This window comes from Rhipicephalus sanguineus, chromosome 8 (genome assembly GCF_013339695.2).
Source record: "Rhipicephalus sanguineus isolate Rsan-2018 chromosome 8, BIME_Rsan_1.4, whole genome shotgun sequence".
Classification (NCBI taxonomy): domain Eukaryota; kingdom Metazoa; phylum Arthropoda; class Arachnida; order Ixodida; family Ixodidae; genus Rhipicephalus; species Rhipicephalus sanguineus.
This window is the reverse complement of record NC_051183.1, coordinates 78,415,326-78,435,127: the sequence shown is the minus strand read 5'-3', so window position 1 is coordinate 78,435,127 and position 19,802 is coordinate 78,415,326. Positions and strand designations below refer to the sequence as shown.

The window sequence follows — 19,802 nt, the reverse complement described above, 5'->3', positions numbered from 1 at the left end:
CCAGATAAGCCATTGCTTGACTTAAAAAAAATTGTCGTGGTGTTTTGCTGACTCATCGGGAAATTCAGAGTAAAATCTGCCATACGTGCCGTCTCTCTGAACCTTCTTGCGAAGACCAGGAATCTGAGGCTCACTTCATGATCTTATCATTGTTGCATTAAGTTTGACAAAAATGTACTCTGTTCACGAAATTTTTTAAAGCGTTGCTAGGTGAGCGAGCTCGAGATAGTGAGAAAAAAAATTTGCATGCAGAAAAGAAAGCCTGAACTTTCTGGCATTAACCACATAAATCAGAGAGGTGCATGCTTTGAAAAAGTTTATAGAGAGACAAACCTGAAGCAGGTGAAATCAGCAGTGTCTAAGGGCTTGAAAAATCTGTGTCACCTAAAAAGTTCTGCGTCATTCTCTGCTGTTTCGTGTTGGCTGCTACCCACTATGGTAGCTTAGCAGCTATGGTGTTGTACTGCTAAGCATGAGGACGTGAATTAAATTATTGGCCTTGGTGGAAGCATTTTGGTGAACTTACAAAAACACCCATCCAGTACTTAGATTTAAGTGCAGTATGTTAAAGAATCCCAGGTGATCAAAATTAATTTGGAGTCCCCCGATATGGCATAATCATATCATGATTTTGGCATTTAAAATCGTAGAACGTAATTTTATTTCAACTTGGCTGTTACTTGTGTGCTGCATTTTACATTAAGTCATCATAAATAAGTGCATACGTGTGCCACAAAAGGTTTGTGCCTGTGTCCCCATGACTTTACCAATTTCTAGGTTCACAGTTTTGCATGTATGATTGCCACAGCATGGAATGATGCTCTACTTATTCACTGATGCATTATTCCTACTTGCAGGGAAAGTATGGAAACTTGGACAGCGCGTGTGTGTCGTTCGGCCCGTGCCAGACACCGACGCTGGGCTTTTGCGTTGACCGACACGACAAGATACAATCATTCAAGCCCGAGCCTTACTGGTTCCTCAGTGTGCAGGTGAACTATGTGTACTCTTTTTTGTTTTTCTATTACACAATCTTTAAGCTGGCCTCAAGGGAAAAAAATAAAAAATCTTGCGAGTGTGTGCTACTAATCTGATCAGATTACAGCAGGCTCTCAATAATTTTGACTTGTGGGCACCCCTAAATTTTGTTTGAATTATCAAACGTTTTAATGACCAGATGTAAGCATAGGTATGGCTCCGTGCAACATATCAGGAAAAGCTGAAACGGCAGATTATCAAGTACATAGCTGCCATATCGCTTTTTTTTTCTACTCATGACTTTGAAATCCTTGATTGACTTTCAAGATCAACTGGCTTGATGTTTGGCTGTTTTAAAATGAAGAGCACAAATCTACAACTAAAAGAATCGGAGGCATCTAATATTTCTAAATTAAGAGAACGGACTGAATGTAGCAGTTTGAATTTAGCAGCTCTTAAATATAGCGAAAACATCGCAAGCCAACCAAAAATTTGAACGTTGTTTCAATTCACTTAGAGCATTAACTATCAGAGTTTTGATTGTCGTCAGTCTTCAGCATACATCAGACGGCGAAATTATTTCTCATGCCCTTCGGAATAGCCGGGGGTCCATTTGTCAGCTGCTCTTAGTGATAGTTTATCAATAATGCGACGTGAACATTCTCACCGACGTTTTCGTCATTTGGCGGCCACTCGGTCCAGTCAGCGAGGGTTGTGGGTAAAAGGAGTTGGTTATAAAGCAGTAAGGGGTTAGCTAGGCAGTTGCACAGAATTTTATAAAGATGATTGAGACATCCTTCTGTGGTACGGTAGACTCTCTTTAAACAGAACCTGAAGGGACAGGGGGAATATGTTCTGTTCAACAGGAGTTCCATTTACTGAGAAATGAACAGGAGTGGAAAATTGAAGTATGGATGCAATCATATTAGAAGCCCTTGTTCCATCTAAGCAGCAATTCTGTTTAAGAGATTTTCATTTACTAAGAGCCTATCATATCTCCGTTAACACAGCCGTATTCAGATAAAATATAAGAAGGCAATACATGCCCTGCCCAGACGTCCAAAGGACGGCAGCCATTTGCCTCTGCGACTAAAGAAATAGTCCTACTCATGTGCTTGGCGGGGTTTTCTGGTGGTGGTGTCACCGACCGCAAGTCTTGTGACATCATTCCAGAACACACGCTTAGTAGCGCAAGCTTGCCTGCATCCATCTTTGAAGAGGGAATGCCACTGCCGTCTAAAGTTGTAGCCACTACACATCTTTAAAGCTAGCGTGATATAACCGCAAGCATGTCAGTTTGCTCTTTATTTGATACTATTGCATGCCATACTAAACCTTAATTGAGAGCAGACCAAAAGCGATCATCGGGTGCCTAACCTTGACTGCAGGTCAAACTGACTAACGAGCAGACCATGACTCTGGACTGGGAGCGGGGAAGGATATTTGACCGGGAGGTGGCCATGGTGTTTCTCTCGCAGACCACCAACATCAAGGAAGCTACGTAAGGCATCTGCATGTTTCTATTTCTTCACATTTACAACGTGGGATCCGCTATTCCATTCGTGCTCACGCCTCGTCGTCCAAGAATCGACTGCAGCATGACAGTGCTGCGAGTGATGGTGTCCGTGCTCCACGGCCTCCTAACGTTAAATGGCAAAAAAAAAAAGAATTTAAGCCACATAAATAGCCTAGCTTCAGATAGTGTAGATGCAGAAAAGACAGCATGCAAAGTCGTACGTTTGAAATAGGAGCATTGCGAACATACGACAGTAGTGATGCGATGGCCTTTTTTGATACACTCAAACCTCATTATAACAAAGTCGCATCTGCCACGAAAATAACTTCGTTATATCCGAAAATTCGTTATAAACGTTTATTTGTAACACTGTAGCTATGACAAGACTATTCTTCTGTAGCGAAGCGTTCGAACTTGGTAATGGGTCGTCCTCTCGAGCACCTTCTAGTGGGTCGCCCTCTTCGGCTCTTTTCGAAGAGAACGCAGCTCGCGCTGAGAGTCGGCCCCGCATTGACTGTTGCTGTATTGTCGAGTATCGCTGCCGCTAATAAACCTCTTTATACTTCATTTACTTTGTTATAACCGATAATTCGTTATATCCGTGTTCGTTATAACGAGGTTTGAGTGTATATCGTGGCATGAGTTAACAGAAATACACCTGCGTATACGTCAGTAGTCTTACAAAGCATGAGAGCCCTTATGTTGCTCATTCCGGGTTTTGAGTGAAAACGTGGGTTCTATCAAACTCTTAAATGGTGTCAGTATGCAATGCAGCTTTGTTGCTTTTCCATAGAGCGGGCTAATTGCAGGAACACTGTCATGTGGCATGTATCTCAAGGATGCAGATTTTAGTGTTAAGAATTCTGTAATGATTCGCAAAATATAGATCCATATAATTAGTAATTTGCAGTAAGTCTCCCAGTAGCATATCTAAGAAGATCTACTGGGCAGCTATTGCTCAGCTTTGACAGTAATCGTTTGATGGATTTTGTTAATTTTAAATGCGGAGCATTTATTTGGCATGCAGCACTGAAATCATTCAAAACTTTTAGTCGTCGTTAGACCACCCATTTTTCATTATTTTTCTGCTAAATATGACCTTAAAGGGGTTCCTACAATATAAGGAGGTGTTAATGAAACAGAGACAATGTTGATGTACCTGTGCAATGATTAGTAAGTACTGTAGTATACATTCATCACACACGCATGTTTTGAAGGAGTGCGGTGTAATTGCTAGACTTTGGAGACATATTTCTGTGATGTCTACTGGTAATCTAACCTCTTTATGTAATTTTGGTATTTCTTGAGTGATTAGTAACCTCACTGCAGGCTTGGCATCAAGGACATAAATGATTATGAAGTCGAAAACTGCCCATTGCTCTAACCCTTGCTGTGCCTTATCGCTGAGCAATGGTTGTTCTGACACATGTATCACAGGTATTCTGACTTTAGAGTGGTCAAGGCAGGCTTAAATTAATGTTAACTAGTTTGTCTCCTAATTAATTCTGCGCTGTTCTCACGGAAAGAATGCTTTGCATCAGTCCTAGTATACTACAGTGAAACCTCAATAAAATGAATACACAGATAAGAAATTATCGGTTATAGCGAAGTAGATGTAGAACAGTCCTGCCTTTAACACGGTGTTACGAATGTACGCTTACGAGGAATTTTTGAATTTTTAGTGTCACATGTGACTTTGCTACAATGGGCTTTGACAGTGTACAATAATTCATATAATTGAAGTTTGCTGCGAATCTTTTTTTTTTTATTTACTTTGCTTTGTAGCATAACGGATGTCACTCAGAAAGAGAAGAGCAAGCCTCGACCCGTGGCCCTCAACACGGTCGAGCTGATGCGCATTGCCAGCTCTGGCCTGGGTATGGGTCCGCACCATGCCATGCAGATCGCGGAGCGTCTCTACACCCAAGGCTACATCAGCTACCCCCGAACGGAGACCACCCAGTATCCTGAAAACTTTGATCTCAGGTAGGCATAGGCTGAACTTACTTTGTCTTGGGATACCTCAAGAGGCACTTACTATGACGTTATTTACAGTGTAGAAAGCCTAAGATAACGAAGATTAATTTGGCACTCGCAGTATGATGATGATGTAGTGCTAGTAATTTATGGCAGAAGGACGAAGTATGGCCTTAGCGCACCATATCAGTGTGTTTCAATGAGCCACTCATGACCAGCGTAATTTCAATGAATAACAGGCGCCACGAAAAGCTAGCAAAAATAACCGTTTCAATATGTAAGCTTCATCATTGTTGGCGAAGAGTTTGTGGGAGCTATTTGTCCGTAATAACATTGCCACCTTAAAGGGGCACTAAAGAGAAACAATGAATTGGTTTAGATCGATGAATTGTGCTCTGAGAACTCTAATGTCGTTAATTTTGCCATCGTATATTATTAGTAGAGGAGAAAATCAAGTTCAGAGTTTCATTTTTAAATTTAGCGCCGAAATCTCCCCGCGTGACGTCACAGGTTGCAAAGTGTATTTATCGCATTTTGGCGCCATTGGCTCAACAAAATTACCCCAAACTTGGTATGTAAAATCTATGGCCCCCTCAGAGAACAATGTACTTCATTTTTACCGATTAGGTACTACGTAGTCCCTAGCAGGCGCCGTCAAAACATGTGACGTCACGGCGAATAGGTGCAGAAACTTCAAGGTGGCGTCGCCACCCGCACTTTGTTTTTGCGTGTTTTGTCGCTTACTAAGTGTCTTCTCGCCGCAAGCGTGGTGTTTTTGGTATCGTGAAAGAGTACTTTACTAATATGAGACAAATCGTTTTGCTCTTTAGTGTCCCTTTAAGTAATAAAAGAGGAATAATTAAACAGATATGAAGATGACATGAATTAAAGAAGTAAAAAATGGGGATACCACACGAATTGAACCTAGGACCTCTTGCATGGAAGCGTGATACTGTAAACATAATGCCGTGGATGCATGCATTGATAAGGTTGATAGAACTCCCTTTTTCAGTGCTTTTGCATTATGCCCAGGATAATAACAATTGTAGTATAATAACATTGCAATTAAAAATCAAGTACCCTCAGTTTCCCTCATGTCGTCTTGATGAATGACTGCAAGAGTAACACAGATGAATGCCCGATAAGCAATACAGTAAAACCTCGTTATAACGAAGTTGAAGGGGGAGTTGTAATTACTTCGTTATAACCATTAGTTCGTTATAGTCAATATCCATTTCTACCGACAGTTAGCACGCAAGAGAGGATGTACTCACCAGCAAATCTCACAGCAGCCCGCCACGCAAATGAAAAACTGCCGTCGCCGGAGAAAAACTAGCAAAAGAAAAAAAAGAAGAACAGCAAAGAACTGCTACTTCATTCACGCCAAACTCGGCACACCAGCTGGTGGCTCACTTAGCAGAAAAAAAGTCTTTAGTAGACTTCTGCCGTGTCTTCCTCAGACGGATGATGGCTTTTTCGGCCGCTGCCGCTATGTCCAGTCCGTCCTCGCCGTCATCGTGAGCGCCGAAGAAGCGGCGCAGCAGGTCTGCCGCATCCAGCGCTTGCGCGGACTTCGGAACATCAGGTTCGCCAACTCTGGGCTGTCGTCGACACATTCGTCACTGTCGTCATTCACCACCCCTGTCACCGCGCACACAATTTCAGCCTCTGTCAGCTTTTCGGTTGTCACCGCATCAGCATCGGCACTGATGTACTTGCATTAGGTGTCGCAGTCTGGCACAACTCCGGCGTCAAGAAGAGCGTCCCACGACGCCAGGTCTTGGTCATTCGCGGCACCATCATTGGCGGGAGCACCGATATCTTCGCTGTCACCGCCGCTGTTGACGCCAAATGAGGCATGCCGGAAGCAGTTGGCGATCGTGCTTGCTGTTACAGACATCCAAGCAGTCTGTAGCATCTCGATCGCCATGTAGAAGTCGATTGTAGTCTCGCGCTTCATGCTTATATTGAGTAGAATTCGGTCGATTACACGTTTGCGGTACCATACTCAACGCTACGCCAAAATCTTGGGCAACTTTTGTCTTCTTGACGCCGACCCATCGGCTTTCAACATAGCCGCCTTCTGCTCGATTGTAATCGTTTTGCGCTTTCGTTTGCCATTGCCGTCGTCCATCTCCCGTCTGGCGGCGGGAACCGAGAGAGACGCTGTTCTGATGCACACGCAGCGAACGACAAGCAACAACAAGGCCCGCGGTCGCCGCGTCGCCGTCCACACGCACAACAGGAGAGCGGGCGGGTCCACGAATTCCGTGGGAGAGGGGAGGCCGGGTGACGTACGCGGGTGGGTCCACGAGTTTCAGTGGAAAGGGTAGGCAGGCAGACGCACACCCTCGCGCGTGTTGGCAGGCGGCTCCTCGGGAGCGCGAGGCGCGAGTTTTGAATTACCGCATCCGTGATGGGACGTGAACCGTCGCGCGCTGTAAGACATTGACTTGCCGGCTCCCAAAATGATCAGTAAATGCTCGGTGGGGGAAAAAAAAGGTTCGTTATATCCATTGCGAGGAAATTTTAGCTTCGTTAAAACGAGGTTTTTAAATACATGGGCGTCTATGGGAATTTCAAGGGGAATTACGATTGCTTCGTTATATCCATTAGTTCGTTATAATGAGCTTCTACTGTAGATCAATGAATGGAGTCCTTTGTGGTGATAGGATTCAAGGCTGGGTCAGTCAGCAGACTAATACACTTAGTCCAGTGCGTAAAGACAAAGAATTAGAGTTGGAGCGCACACGATGAGCACTGTGCTACATGTTAAGCTCCCGTGTAGGCCTTGCCATGTTGTGCATTTGTGAGTTGACCAACAGCGGTGGTTGTGGTGGAAGTGTTAGGAGTTAGTGCACCGCGTGTGTGTCGTTAGGAAAGATTATTGGTTAAGGTACGCATGTGACTCTTGTTTTACACCAGGGGCACACTGCACCAGCTCCAGAGGGTGCCGGACCTGAGCGCTGATGTGCAAGACCTCCTCTCCAAGGGAATCAATAAACCAAAGTGAGAACTTTGCTTTGTGTGTGTGTGTGTGTGTGTGTGCGTGTGTGTGTGCTCACGTGACTGTGTTCAAGGCTGCATGTGCTATGCATGTACGCGTGCTAGTGTGCTTGTTGGCGGGCTGATTGCTGTCTCATATTCTTTGCGTTGGTTTGTGGGTCTTCGATATGTGCCAACTCTCCTGATTCGCGCGGGAAACTCCCGAATTTTGCACATTTCTTCCACTTGCATGGGTAAGGCCATGAATACCGCAAAAAGCAGTGCTAGCACCACTGTGAAAATAAAATAATAATAACTAAGGACGTCAGCTCATCATGTGCGGAATGCTTTTTTTAAGTCACTTTTGCCGCTGTGCACTGGTGTCATGTGGAAAAGCATACTAAGGTTGGCGAGGGTCAACTAGCTGTCACGGGACACAGCAGATTACACATGCATGGAGGCGCCATATAATTATGTATGCCAGCATGTCCAGCAGTGTCTTCATGTTTCTCTCCTTCGTCCATGCATCTAGTTTTCTGCTGCAACCACTCAACGTACCAGTATGGTCTCTGACGCCTACAAACTACTCGCAATTATTCGTTTATGACATCGTTGTGGCCCTGAGTAAGAGTAGACTAATATGGCCACCACTTTTCTTCTGTCACGCCTCCTCCGTCTCGCTTTGAGAGTTTCCCAATTTTGAGGTCACCAAGTTGGCAGGTATGGTCTTCATTCTTATGGTGCCTTGGCCTGCCTTCTACTGTGCTCCAGCTTAGATCGTAACAATGTTGAGTCTGCTCTTGACCTGAGCCAGTGAAAGGGCGTCCGAGACTAATGTGCAAATGCTCATCAGAGCGATCTCGAGAACAACGTGTTGGCGCATCTTCCGTTGCAAAGAAACAAAATGTACAAGCATGAAACAACCACCGTGGCCAACATCCTACCAACAACTCAAACTGGAGGATCCGTGTGACTGGAACTGCCAGATCTCAGTCATGCTCCTATGGTTAACTGTTGAAGGTGAAAGCACCTCAGAGTCCTCCGAGCTGGAGCGCAGTGTTCTGAAAGAACAAACTGACAAACTTAATATTTTCAATGCACTTGATTTCTATCATTCGAAGGTACAGAGGCCAACACACATGTCTAGAACGTTGAAACTGCACGCTCCGGCACTCTGTATACCGATAACAAGTAGTTTGAGGTAGCCCGCTCTTGAGCATTCATCCTTAGCGGCCATCCAGGCTATAATTTAGGCAGGCATAATCGGTAAATGTCATTAGTGCAGTGCAGAGCACGCCGCTGTAGAAAAGCGTGTTGACCTCTGTACCAGCGGTATTCCTTGGAGAAACTCTCTTGGTTTCTGAGAAAGTGCCAAGTGCCTCTGTGCTCTTGGTTTAGATGCATGGGCAAGTTTCCTAGATGCTAACTGTGGAAACCAGAAAACACGGAAGAAAATATCGTATGCACTGGCGTTTTCTGTTTATTTTGAGCATCCTGCTTAGTTCTTGTACCTTCATGTACTGCTAGTCAGCCTATTTAAGTGATTTCCATTTTCTTTGCAAGCTAAATCTGAATGTGTCTGATAGTACTTCAATTCTCTTTTCGTATTGTGTACTACAGGAAGGGCCACGACGCCGGCGATCACCCTCCGATAACGCCCACCAGGGAGGCATCGCGGAGTGAACTGGACGGGGATGCGTGGAAACTGTACGACTACATCGCGAGGCACTTTGTAGCCACGGTCAGTACAGCTCCCGGCTTCATTCGCGCCTGCCATAAGCCCTACATGATAACAAATCATAGTGTTAATTATCGTTGAAGATAATCATACACACAGCAGAGACTTTGTCTGGGGAAGTTGGTGCGACATTGCAAAATATAACAGCACGAGGGACGGGACTGAAGACACAAAAACCACAGCACTCGTCCTGTGGTTTTTGTGTCTTCAGTCCCGTCCCTCGTGCTGTTATATTTTGCAATCATACACACACTTTCGTATTCAGTAATACGACTTGAATGCTTGATGTCATTGTGTAGTGTTAAATATTGATGATAATCATGCAAATAGCTCCACATTCAGAAATGTGACTTGACTTGTGTGCCTGGCGTCGTAACACACTCATGAACGTGCCCAATAAAACACAGTGAGCGTCTTGGGCGTGTTCGCGTCGGGTGCTACCTGACCGAGTGATGTCATGGCATCAATTTCAGATGCGATTCGGAATATGGGAGAGTCTTTCACTTGCGTCTTCAGGCATTGCTAAAGGAGCTTGGACTGTACAACCAAATTACATGCACAAAATGTTACCAGAGAGTTAGCTAACATTAGTGAAGCACATGGGTGTTTGTTTGCACCGCCAGAAGGTGGTGACACCAAACACCTAGGTATGACATGATGACAGGATAGTGTTGAATGATCAGAATGTGGTCATATAACGCTGTCACGTCATATACTAAGCTTCAAGAGATTGTAGCGTTGACTGCAGTGAGAGCTAGCAGTGATAATGTTTTGGCTTTGCCTTGTCGATCTCGTGTGCCCGTACTGTTTGTTTTGTACAACTCGACGCTGCTGAACATGTCTGTCTGTACACCCGCTACGATGCCTGGGCAAGTACTGTGCTTCACTGCTCAGCGTTACTTTACACCCTCAGTGGTTGCATGTTGATGGGGGAGGGCATTGCATAAGAACCCTTGTGTACTGCACTTTTGGTTCATGTTTTAACGCGATAGCGTTAAAGAGCTCGTGTTGTAGAAATTCTGGTGTCGGTGGGGCCGGCGGCGTTGTCTTTGGTTGTGAGCGAAAGCCGAAGGTGCGTCCGCACTTTGTCTTTCCTTGTAGCACAGTTTAGGAGTTGACCGAGAAGTGAAGCCAGGTTAGCGATTGGAAAGGCGATACGAACACAGTCCGAATACATTACCGTGTTCTACTCTTGAAAAGCGAAGCTCAAGCGTCCTCGCAAGTTTTTGGTGCAAGAACACCATGTATTGAAAATTAATTCTGAACGCTCTCTTTCCCGACCACAGCCTCTCTCCTCTTAGTTATTTTGTTGCTTTGGGAGAATAGACACAATCAACCAACCTAGTCAATCAATCAATCAATCGGTCCATTACACCTATTTGAGAGTCTGACTTCTCATTGGCCAACCTCTGGCTCTCGTTTGTTTCACTGTCGACTTCAGGTGAGCGAAGACATGAAGTACTTGCAGACCACTGCATCATTCACGGTCGGCGAGGAGTGCTTCAGCCTGACGGGCAAGAGCGTCATCAACCCGGGTTTCACCAAGTTCATGTCGTGGCAGGCAGTTGCTCCCGAGGAGGCCCTGCCACAGCTCAAGGCCGGGACCATCGTCCCCATTGTACAGGTACGGTGCAGAATTCAGGCAGACACTGCTGCATTTGGACGAATTTGCAGAAAGCGTGGACTATTTATTGCTGCCTAGTTTCAGAGGGTATCCCAATAAAGATCATTATTGTTTTGATATTCTTTGTACAGATTTTCTGAACTGGAATAAGTTCCTCAGGCAAGGTGGCTAACACTGGATAGATGGAGCCATATTTGTCAAAAGTGCCTCATAGGCACTTTTGACAGATATTACAAATATGGCTTTGAATAGGCATGCTAGTTTTGAAAGGATTAGTCATGACTAACCCTTTCAAAACTAACATGCCAAGGATGACAAGGTACTTTGACAATTATAGGTCCACCTGTCGAAACGTTGGCTAGCATGTCTGAAGCACTTATTCCTGTTCAGACATTGTGCTTTGATCCGTTGGTCCCCACCTGTACATTGGATTATGATACACTTAGATAATGCTAGATGACATTGCAAAGAAAGACTGCCATGTTTGAAAGCATTTAAAGGGACCCTAAAGAGTAAAACGATTTTCACTCGTACAGTGCAGTCCACTTATAACGATATCGAGAAAAACGAAAAATATGATCGTTATAACCGGTGATCGCTATATCTGGACTGCCGAAAAAAAAAAAAAAACATCGCGGGACGTATCTTCGTAGCTCCGATCTTGAATTTACCACTTGCACTAAAGAATAGATGTTCTAGAAAGCAGGATGTCAAAAACAAAGTTTTATTTTAAGCTCCAACGAGAGCGTCAAGCTTTAGGCGCACCTAAATATCTCAACAGTCTTGAAGTATCCGTGCGCCATTGCATGATGTACGAATGGTGCGTGCCGTTAACCACCACGGCGGTAAGAGCGCACACACAAACACCACAAAAACTGCACATGCCGGCCAAAGTTCGCTTCATGTAACGGAACATCACGAAACTTCATACGAAGGCCGGCGACTAGGACGGGCTCCTGTATGGCGGCGGCGGAGCATGGCTGACATAACGACCACTCCGATAAGTCTCAAGAGCGAACAATGACCCGCCAACCACAACGGGAGACTTGCAGGTGTCCGCCAAGCATAGCCTGCCTGCACGGCCAGCCTGGTGCCTGCGCTCAACACTCGCTTCGTGCTACAACGGAACTTCCTAGGAATTCAAAACTAGCGTCACGGCGCGCGCGCGGCCTCCGCGGCCGGCGCGGGGCGCACAGCTTTGTCGGCACGGAGGCGGGCCGACAAGATGGTGTCGGTGACGTAATCATGACGTAATTCTTTGGGACGCCGCAGCGGCGCGCCAACTTGCTTTTCGCCTCTATTTTTCTTATCTTCTCCCTCTCCTTTCGGTGTGATTGTGGGCCACGCGCGAGTGGCGAGGCACAACATGTGCGGCTAGCGCCATCTTGTGGCGCGCTGCGCAAGCTCGCGATGGCACTCGGCGCGTGGGCTGCGCGGGCGGGCTGCGCACGCAGCGCGGAAATGGCGGCAGATACGAACTCGCGTAGGTAAACGTTTCGCCCCGTCTCGGCATCATTCGTTTCAGGGGAACTTGGAAACGCAAATGTAACGATTATTATACACAGAAAATGCCGCCCAGGCGGCAAATTTTGATCGTTATATCCGATATGCGGCCGATAACATATCGTTATATATGGTTTTTTCCCTCATAGACTTAATGCATAAAATGACACACATAACTCGACCCATCGTTATAACCGATATATCGTTATATGTGGTATCGTTATAAGCGGACTGCACTGTATTAGTAAATTACTCTTTCTGAATACCAAAATCACCACGCTTGCCATGAGAAGACGCTTGGTAAGCGAGAAAGCGCGCAAAAAGAAAATGCGAGTGGCGGCACCACCTTGAGCTTCCCGCACCAACCACAGTGACGTCATAAACTTTCACGGCCTCTTTTAGGGTCTGCATAATTCCTAATCAGTAAAAGTTCAGTACACTGTCCTTTGAGGGGGGCCAGACACTTAATGTACCAAGTTTCAGGAAATTTGATGGGGCGAATATCGCCAAAATACGAAAAAAGAACATTGAAATCCTTGTGCGGAGGTTTCGGCACAAGATTTGAAAACAATACTATCACCTTGACTTTTTAACCTATGATGTTGAAATCAATGACAGTAGAGTTCTCAGAGTACAACTAATAAGGCTAAGCTGATTCATTGTTTCAGCTTTACTGTCCCTTTAAAGGGGCTCTGCAACACTTTTCCTAAGTAATCGTCAAATGGCTTCATTAAAGAGCTTACTGCCTCACGAATCAACTGCCGCAAAAAGTTTAAGAATCCACCAAGTATGAGTGGAGTTAGCAGGCATTTGCCGCACGCTTTAAGCGCTTTCTCTCTCCTTTCGTACCAGTGACTGCGCCGAAAGCTATCCGGGGGGGGGGGGATAATGACAGGGGGGCAAGAAGATGTGTCCCTTCGTCAGAGCGTGCATCATGACTTTGAGCACTTTGTTTTAGTTTTTTCTTCGAACGTGCGGCTTACTTTCGATGTGATCGCGAGTGCGCAGGCACGTGGCTGCATCCCGCACCGGCCGCGCTAGCTATGCCACTTACGATGCTCAAATGAGTCAACGGCCATGGACTTTGGGGCATGTGGCATCATTTGTCGAGAAAAAAGGGAGCGATTTCTAGTGGACTTTGAGAATTAATTGTAAATTCCAGGCCGCATGCTGTGCCATAATGTTTGGCCCGTTTGTTCTCAGGAGCCTCGACTACCGATCAGCAGCATTCTCTGACCATGCCGAAACACATCATCTCCCCTACGGGCAACCATGGTGGGATGCGAAAGCATCGCGGGGGGTGCGCATCGAGTTTCCGTTTCTCTTATGTGACTTATGAGACGGCGGATTGTCGAGGCATTTTATATACCGCTTGCCGATGCTGACATTTACGTTCGGCTTCCCGAGCCTTCCTCTGCTGCCGCAGGCGGTGGCGCTGCCGCTGCAACTAGCGCTGACGTTGACAGTTGTTCATGGCGTTTCACACACCGTTGCACAGAGAGAATGATGAAAGCACAGTGAACATGCGCTTTCGCAGCTTCGAGATTCACTTGCCGGCGTTGCCGTTTACGTTCAGCTTCGCGAGCATCCATAGCGCCGTTGTGAAAGAGAGTGCAGCGGGAGCGAGTGTGCGCCGCATTATGTACGAGCGCACAGCTGTGGCGGAGAGAGAGAAACGGGAGAGGAGAAACGAAGCGGAGGTGGCGCCCACGCCACCTCCCCCCTCCTCGCGCTCACGCGAGGAGGGGGGGGAGAGTTGGCGCATGCGCAGTATGGGTGCGGACGCCGCAGAACGGACACTGCCCCCAAGCATAAGATGCTTTCGCATCTAAAAGTGTTGCAGGGCGCCTTTAAGACACCATCCCTAACTTCTACTCCATGCGTTTTCGATCTGTTTTGTTCTTTCCTTTTTCCTTCAGACCAAGTTGGCCGAGCAGAAGACGAACCCACCAGATTACCTTACGGAGTCGGAGCTCATTTCGCTGATGGACAAGCATGGAATCGGAACGGATGCGTCCATTCCGGTCCACATCAACAACATCTGCCAGCGGAACTACGTGACCGTCGGCGCGGGTCGACGCCTCATCCCCACCAATCTGGGCATCGTCCTCGTGCACGGATACCAAAAGGTGTGTTCACGCCAACGATAAGCAGTCATTTCTGCAGATCGAGGTAGTTGCCTTTTAAACAACAAACCATTTAAAGGGAGACATGGCAATTGAAAAAATATTTTTATTTCTTGATTGATTTTGATGCAACTGCCTGAGTTTATGTATATTTGTGTGCTGATTTCAAGTATGCAATTATTTTTCTATTCTAATGTGTAGGTTTTAAAATACAAAGTATTTCATGTGCCTTCTGGGAAGAAAGACTTTTTCTAAACTGAGGAAGTTACAAAGTAAACCAGCATGTCACAGTAATCTGGAATCAGAACTGAGTGCAGTGCAATAAAAATGGATGTTCTAAACCCATTATAACAAAAGTTATGGTTTGTTGAACATTCATGAGTAAAATCCCAGCTTGAAATTGACTCACTGGCTAATGTTCAACGTACTATATAACTTTTGTTCCAATGGGTTTAGAACATCAATTTTTCTTGTACTGCAGACAGTTCAGATCCCAGATTTTGTGATATGCTGATTTGCTTTGTGACTCTCTCAGTTTAGAAGCAATCTTAGTTCCCCAATGTGCTCATGAAATATTGTATGGTATTTTAAAAACTAGTACACATTATACTAGGAAAATAATTCCATATTGCCTTCCACTACGATGTCCCTCATAATCATGTTGTGGTTTTGGGACATTAAACTCCAACAATTATTATTGTTAGCTTGGAATGTTTGGGTTCGAAACATCTAAAAACTCTGCGAAAATGACCCATCTCTTGTGTCACGCGCATCCTTTCCAGATTGACCAAGATCTGATCCTACCGACCATGCGAGCGGCTGTTGAGCAACAACTAAACCTGATTGCTGTGGGCAAGGCCGACTACGACGCCATCCTGAGCCACACCTTGACCGTGTTCCAGCTCAAGTTCTGTTACTTTGTCACCAGCATTATGCAAATGGACGAGCTCTTCGAGGTCACCTTCACCCCACTCTCAGACAGCGGGAAGCCTTTGTCAAGGTTAGCGTCACTGAGCACTTTCCTGCATGGTCAGGGGTTAAAGGGTCACGAAAGAGAAGAATGGATCGGTTTAGATTGATAAATTGCTACTTTGAGAACTATGAATGTCGTTAATTTCCCCATCATAGGTGTATTAATAAAGGAGAACATGAAGTTCAAAGTTTCATTTTTAAATATCGCGCCAAAATCTCCACGTGTGACGTCACGGATTTCAAAGTGTATACAGTAGAACCTCGTTGATACGTTTCCGAAAAAAAAGCGAAAAATAAACGTACAATCCGGGAAAACGTACGATCCGAATCGAGTAAAAATTGAGGCTGACAAGCCCATATTGAGGTGCAAAGGCAAAAAACATTTATATTTCTCAAAAAACATAGAGGGACTTTTCGATTTTCAAACTCCTGGAATCTCGCTGGCAGCCAGAGGTCAGCCAGCTAGTTCCGGTCCTGACCGGAAATAACATTGTGGTCTCCTGTGTTGAAATCCCGAGACAACTCGAATATTGCAAAATCGAACTCTGGGACAATCAGCGTAAATGTAAAGAAACGCTACCGCCGTGTCAGCAGACGAAACTTTGCGCCGCATGAGCGTCGGTTCTTTCTGCATTGCCGCTTGGAAATGTGGAGCTAGGTTTGCCGAAGGGCGGAAGTGACATTCTCGAGCATACGCATTTGGGATATGATCACGTACGCTCGCAAGATCACGCGCGACTCGCCCCGTCCATGAAGAAAACTGTCGCCCCCGCTAAAGGCTTAACAAGCTCAACTCTTCGCAGTGGATGTAACAATCGCGGTACTACACGATATGCGAAATCTCGCGAAAGTGATAAGCGTCCCGAAAGCGACAGCTGTTCGCGGATATCGCATACTACGTCGCACACTCGCACTGATCAGTATGCGTTCTGTCTTAACTTGAGACATGCGCTGGTGTGTTTGCCGTCACTCGTAATCGCATCACCTCGCACGGCGGAACGGGCTTGAAAAGATAACACCCAGCGTAACGGCAACCGAAGGTGAAGTCCCCAAGAGCCCGCATTGCGATCTGTCGAGTCCTCACAAAGATGGCGGCGAGGTGCACCGTCTCGTTTTGGCGTCTGGTAACCAGAAACCTTCTGGATATCTTCCAGAACAATTTTTTTCTGGCAGCTTCCTGACGATCCGCTGGTAGGCAGAATTGCCCAGCCATAGAAAAATGAACGCCGACTGTAATTGCGCCGGGCGGAGCAACCCAAAAACAAATCGCTCCGGGAGAAAAGTGTGGGGGAAATTATCGGCCATATTCACTGGGCACAATGGCAGGCGTTGCTATGGTTATGTTGTCGGGGCGTGTTGTGCAGCGGCGGCGATGCGGCGGTGGCATGAGCGTTTCCGTCGGTCTTGTACCGAACCGTGGCGGACTGGAGGAGAGACAGCCTCCATTTTTTGGGCCGCATTGTTAGTTGCCCCGGCTGTTGTAGCCATGGGGTCTCAACAAAAAAAGTGTGTGTAACGAGTGTGCACCTATCTACCGTGCTACGGATGAAGGATTTGCAATGCTCAGCAAAATGGTGCCAAGTGCTAGAGAAAATGCTTCTTTATTTAAAGCCGCTTCAAGATTTTGACAGCCAGCGTCGTTGCCTGCCTTCGGGTCGATGTGTGGTTGACAGAGAGCGGCGATCGAGCAATTCGGAGAAGACACGGAGGGGACAATTGTGCAAAGCAGAGAAAGCGCGGAGTGGGGAAAGGCACTGCGGAGAAGCTGCCCGTCGCCGCGCGGCGGCTGTCTGCCACTTCGCGCTTCACAAGTACACGAGAGGGCCCTTTTTGCACACCTGAATGAGAGTTTCCGAGTACAAAACGTATCATACGACCACGGTTTTCCGCGGTGCTGAATGTTGCTGCCGAATAATCGTATTTTCCGGGAACATATTAACCGGAACGTATTACACACAGCTGTATTGGGTTATTTTTAATTTTCGTGATTTCGAGCGTAGGAGCCGGGAAATCGTACTAAGCGGTAACGTATCAACGAGGTTCTACTGTATATGGTATTTTGGCGCCATTGGCTCAACAAAATTTCCTCAAACTTGGTATGTTAACTCTATGGCCCTCTCAGAGGACAGTGTACTTCATTTTTATCGTTTAGAAACTGCGTAGGCGCTAATAGGCGCCGTCAAAATATGTGACGTCATGGCAAATGGTGCGGAAACTTCAAGGTGGCGTCAGCACCCACATTTCCTTTTGGCACGATTTCTCGCTTACTAAGCACCTTCTTGCAGCAAGCGTGGTGTTTTTGGCATCGTGAAGAAGTAGTTTACTAATACAAGAAAATCGTTTTGCTCTTTAGTGTCCCTTAAGAGGTTGCTGGCTTTGTTTTTTGCCTTTTGCATGTACGTGGGCTTGCAAATGAATTCAACGGAATCCCGCAACGCGGCGGAAAGGTTGTGAAAGGGAAAATTTATAGGTACCTGTTCATAGCACGAAGCAACAAGGAAATCCATACGGATTTCTCAGAATGGAAAGTTCTGGTTGAATAAAAATTTGTCCCGATCCGAGCATCGAAACCGGGACCAAGGCCTTTCTGGGGCGGTCGCTGTACCAAGTGAGTTAACCAGGATGGTAGCAATTCGCACCGCAAGGGCGAATTAGTCAACGACTCGAAGCACATGGACATAGAATATTGCAAATGAGGCTTGTGCAAATAACACTTTTTTGGTGTGAGGCGAAGTTGAAATGAACGGCAATTAGTATCAAATTGGAACAGTAGCAGGTTTTTAAGAGTCGCAGGGTACAAGTTGTAAGCAGTAAGATAGGCCACATCTCAAAATTTACCATACGTGGTCCATATAAACCCGTATTGCACGCTTTTAAGCTTCAAGAAAAAAAAGGTAATTGGAGTGTAGGTGATATGCACACTTTACCTTGAAGTGTGGCTTTGTGGCGGTGTGGATTTCCCCAGATTAGACGATTTCCCGGCATAGTGGTTTTAAAATAATGTGAACGGGGGGGGCCCAATTAAGCTGTCGCGTTCCACTCTTGGAGGTGAAGCTCAAGTGTCCTCAAAGTTTTTACGCGATAACGTTAAAAAGTTCGTTTCACATAAATTCCCATGTTGGCATCGGTGTCGGCATCGTTGGTTGTGAGCAAAAAATCATTTTGTCTGTAACCGAAAAATCGAAGATGCAAATAAGATAAATAATAAAAATTTTAGGTTCGAGTGAGAATCGAACCCAGGCTGTCTGTGTGGCAAGCAGGTGTTCTACCACAAAGCCACGCCATTGCCTGAAACTGCTTTGGGAAAAAAAAAACGCTATATAAATGTCATGTAGTGGAAGGAGTCTCCCTAACGCATGTAAGACTGCGAAACGTATAATCGCGCCAGGCGTCAAAACATGTGAATTGCGCGATGAGTGGGTGTTTTAAAAGCCCACCCATCACTAAGCGCTCAGACATATTCAATCATCATCAGCAGCAAAAGCATCAACAAAGTGAGCAGCTGCGTAGGTTCGCATCTTACTTTACAGACACATAAAGGGCCCTTCGCTGGTCCGCAAAAGGAAGAATTATGGTGTAGTGGGCACTTAACAACTGTACTTGCAGTAGGTATTCTAGGATAGTTTGGAACAGCTAATGTTACGCACACAGTCGTTAATTTCCTTACGACACGGTTGAGGCATGCACCGAGAACCGAAGCCAGGCTAGCAGATTGAGAAGGCTATGCACATTGGGCCCAATTACGCTATGGTGTTCTACTCTTGAAGCTCAAATGTCCTCCAAGTTTTAAATGCGAAGCATTTCTTAGCGAACTTCTGCGACTTTGTTTTTCTTTTGCTTTTGCACAGCCAGTGCTTTGCCTTTTGCGAGCCTAACTTGGCTGGGTATTCTGCATCTGTTGTGTTCAATTCTAAGCTAGTCTTGTCATTGAATGCTCAAGCCTGCTGACATATTTGATAATGTGGACGGATCATTGTTCTACCTACTGGCCAAACATACAAAGCACAAAAAGGCACTAGAATTGGAGAAGTCACTGCTATGAAATACCGTACTGTTCCTGCTTGTGGAGCTGTGGTGAAAGCAGTGACTGACAAAGAGTAATCATGCATGACAGCTGCAAGTGCTGCACTAACTGGCTGAGCGGTTCATGAATCCAACTACCGAAGGCCTGTTAATGAAATGGTACATGTAGAAATAGTGGCACTTGAACATGCTGTTTGTAGAAGTGGCTAGCCGCCATTAGTTGGGCTAACTGCTTCACAGGAAAGCTAGCTTTACAATTATGAAAAGGGTCTATCGTCCGGCCTTTCCAGGCATGCTTTCTGAAGTGCCTGCAACTTGCGAAAGTTAACAGTGGGGAGAAAAGAAAGGAAGGTAGAAGGA

The 19,802-nt window shown here is 45.9% G+C and overlaps 1 protein-coding gene across 2 annotated transcripts in view; it reads left to right on the top strand.

Moving 5' to 3' along the window:
* Positions 1-19,802, top strand: part of LOC119402138 (DNA topoisomerase 3-beta-1) — a 42,188-nt gene that overhangs the window by 7,011 nt on the left and 15,375 nt on the right. For both annotated transcript variants that reach the window (XM_037669260.2, XM_037669259.2), the window contains exons 5-12: positions 858-992; positions 2,367-2,479; positions 4,280-4,480; positions 7,397-7,480; positions 9,077-9,197; positions 10,636-10,818; positions 14,241-14,450; positions 15,230-15,447. In XM_037669260.2, coding sequence (XP_037525188.1) covers positions 858-992; positions 2,367-2,479; positions 4,280-4,480; positions 7,397-7,480; positions 9,077-9,197; positions 10,636-10,818; positions 14,241-14,450; positions 15,230-15,447 — 1,265 coding nt within the window. The remainder of the gene's footprint in view (positions 1-857; positions 993-2,366; positions 2,480-4,279; positions 4,481-7,396; positions 7,481-9,076; positions 9,198-10,635; positions 10,819-14,240; positions 14,451-15,229; positions 15,448-19,802) is intronic.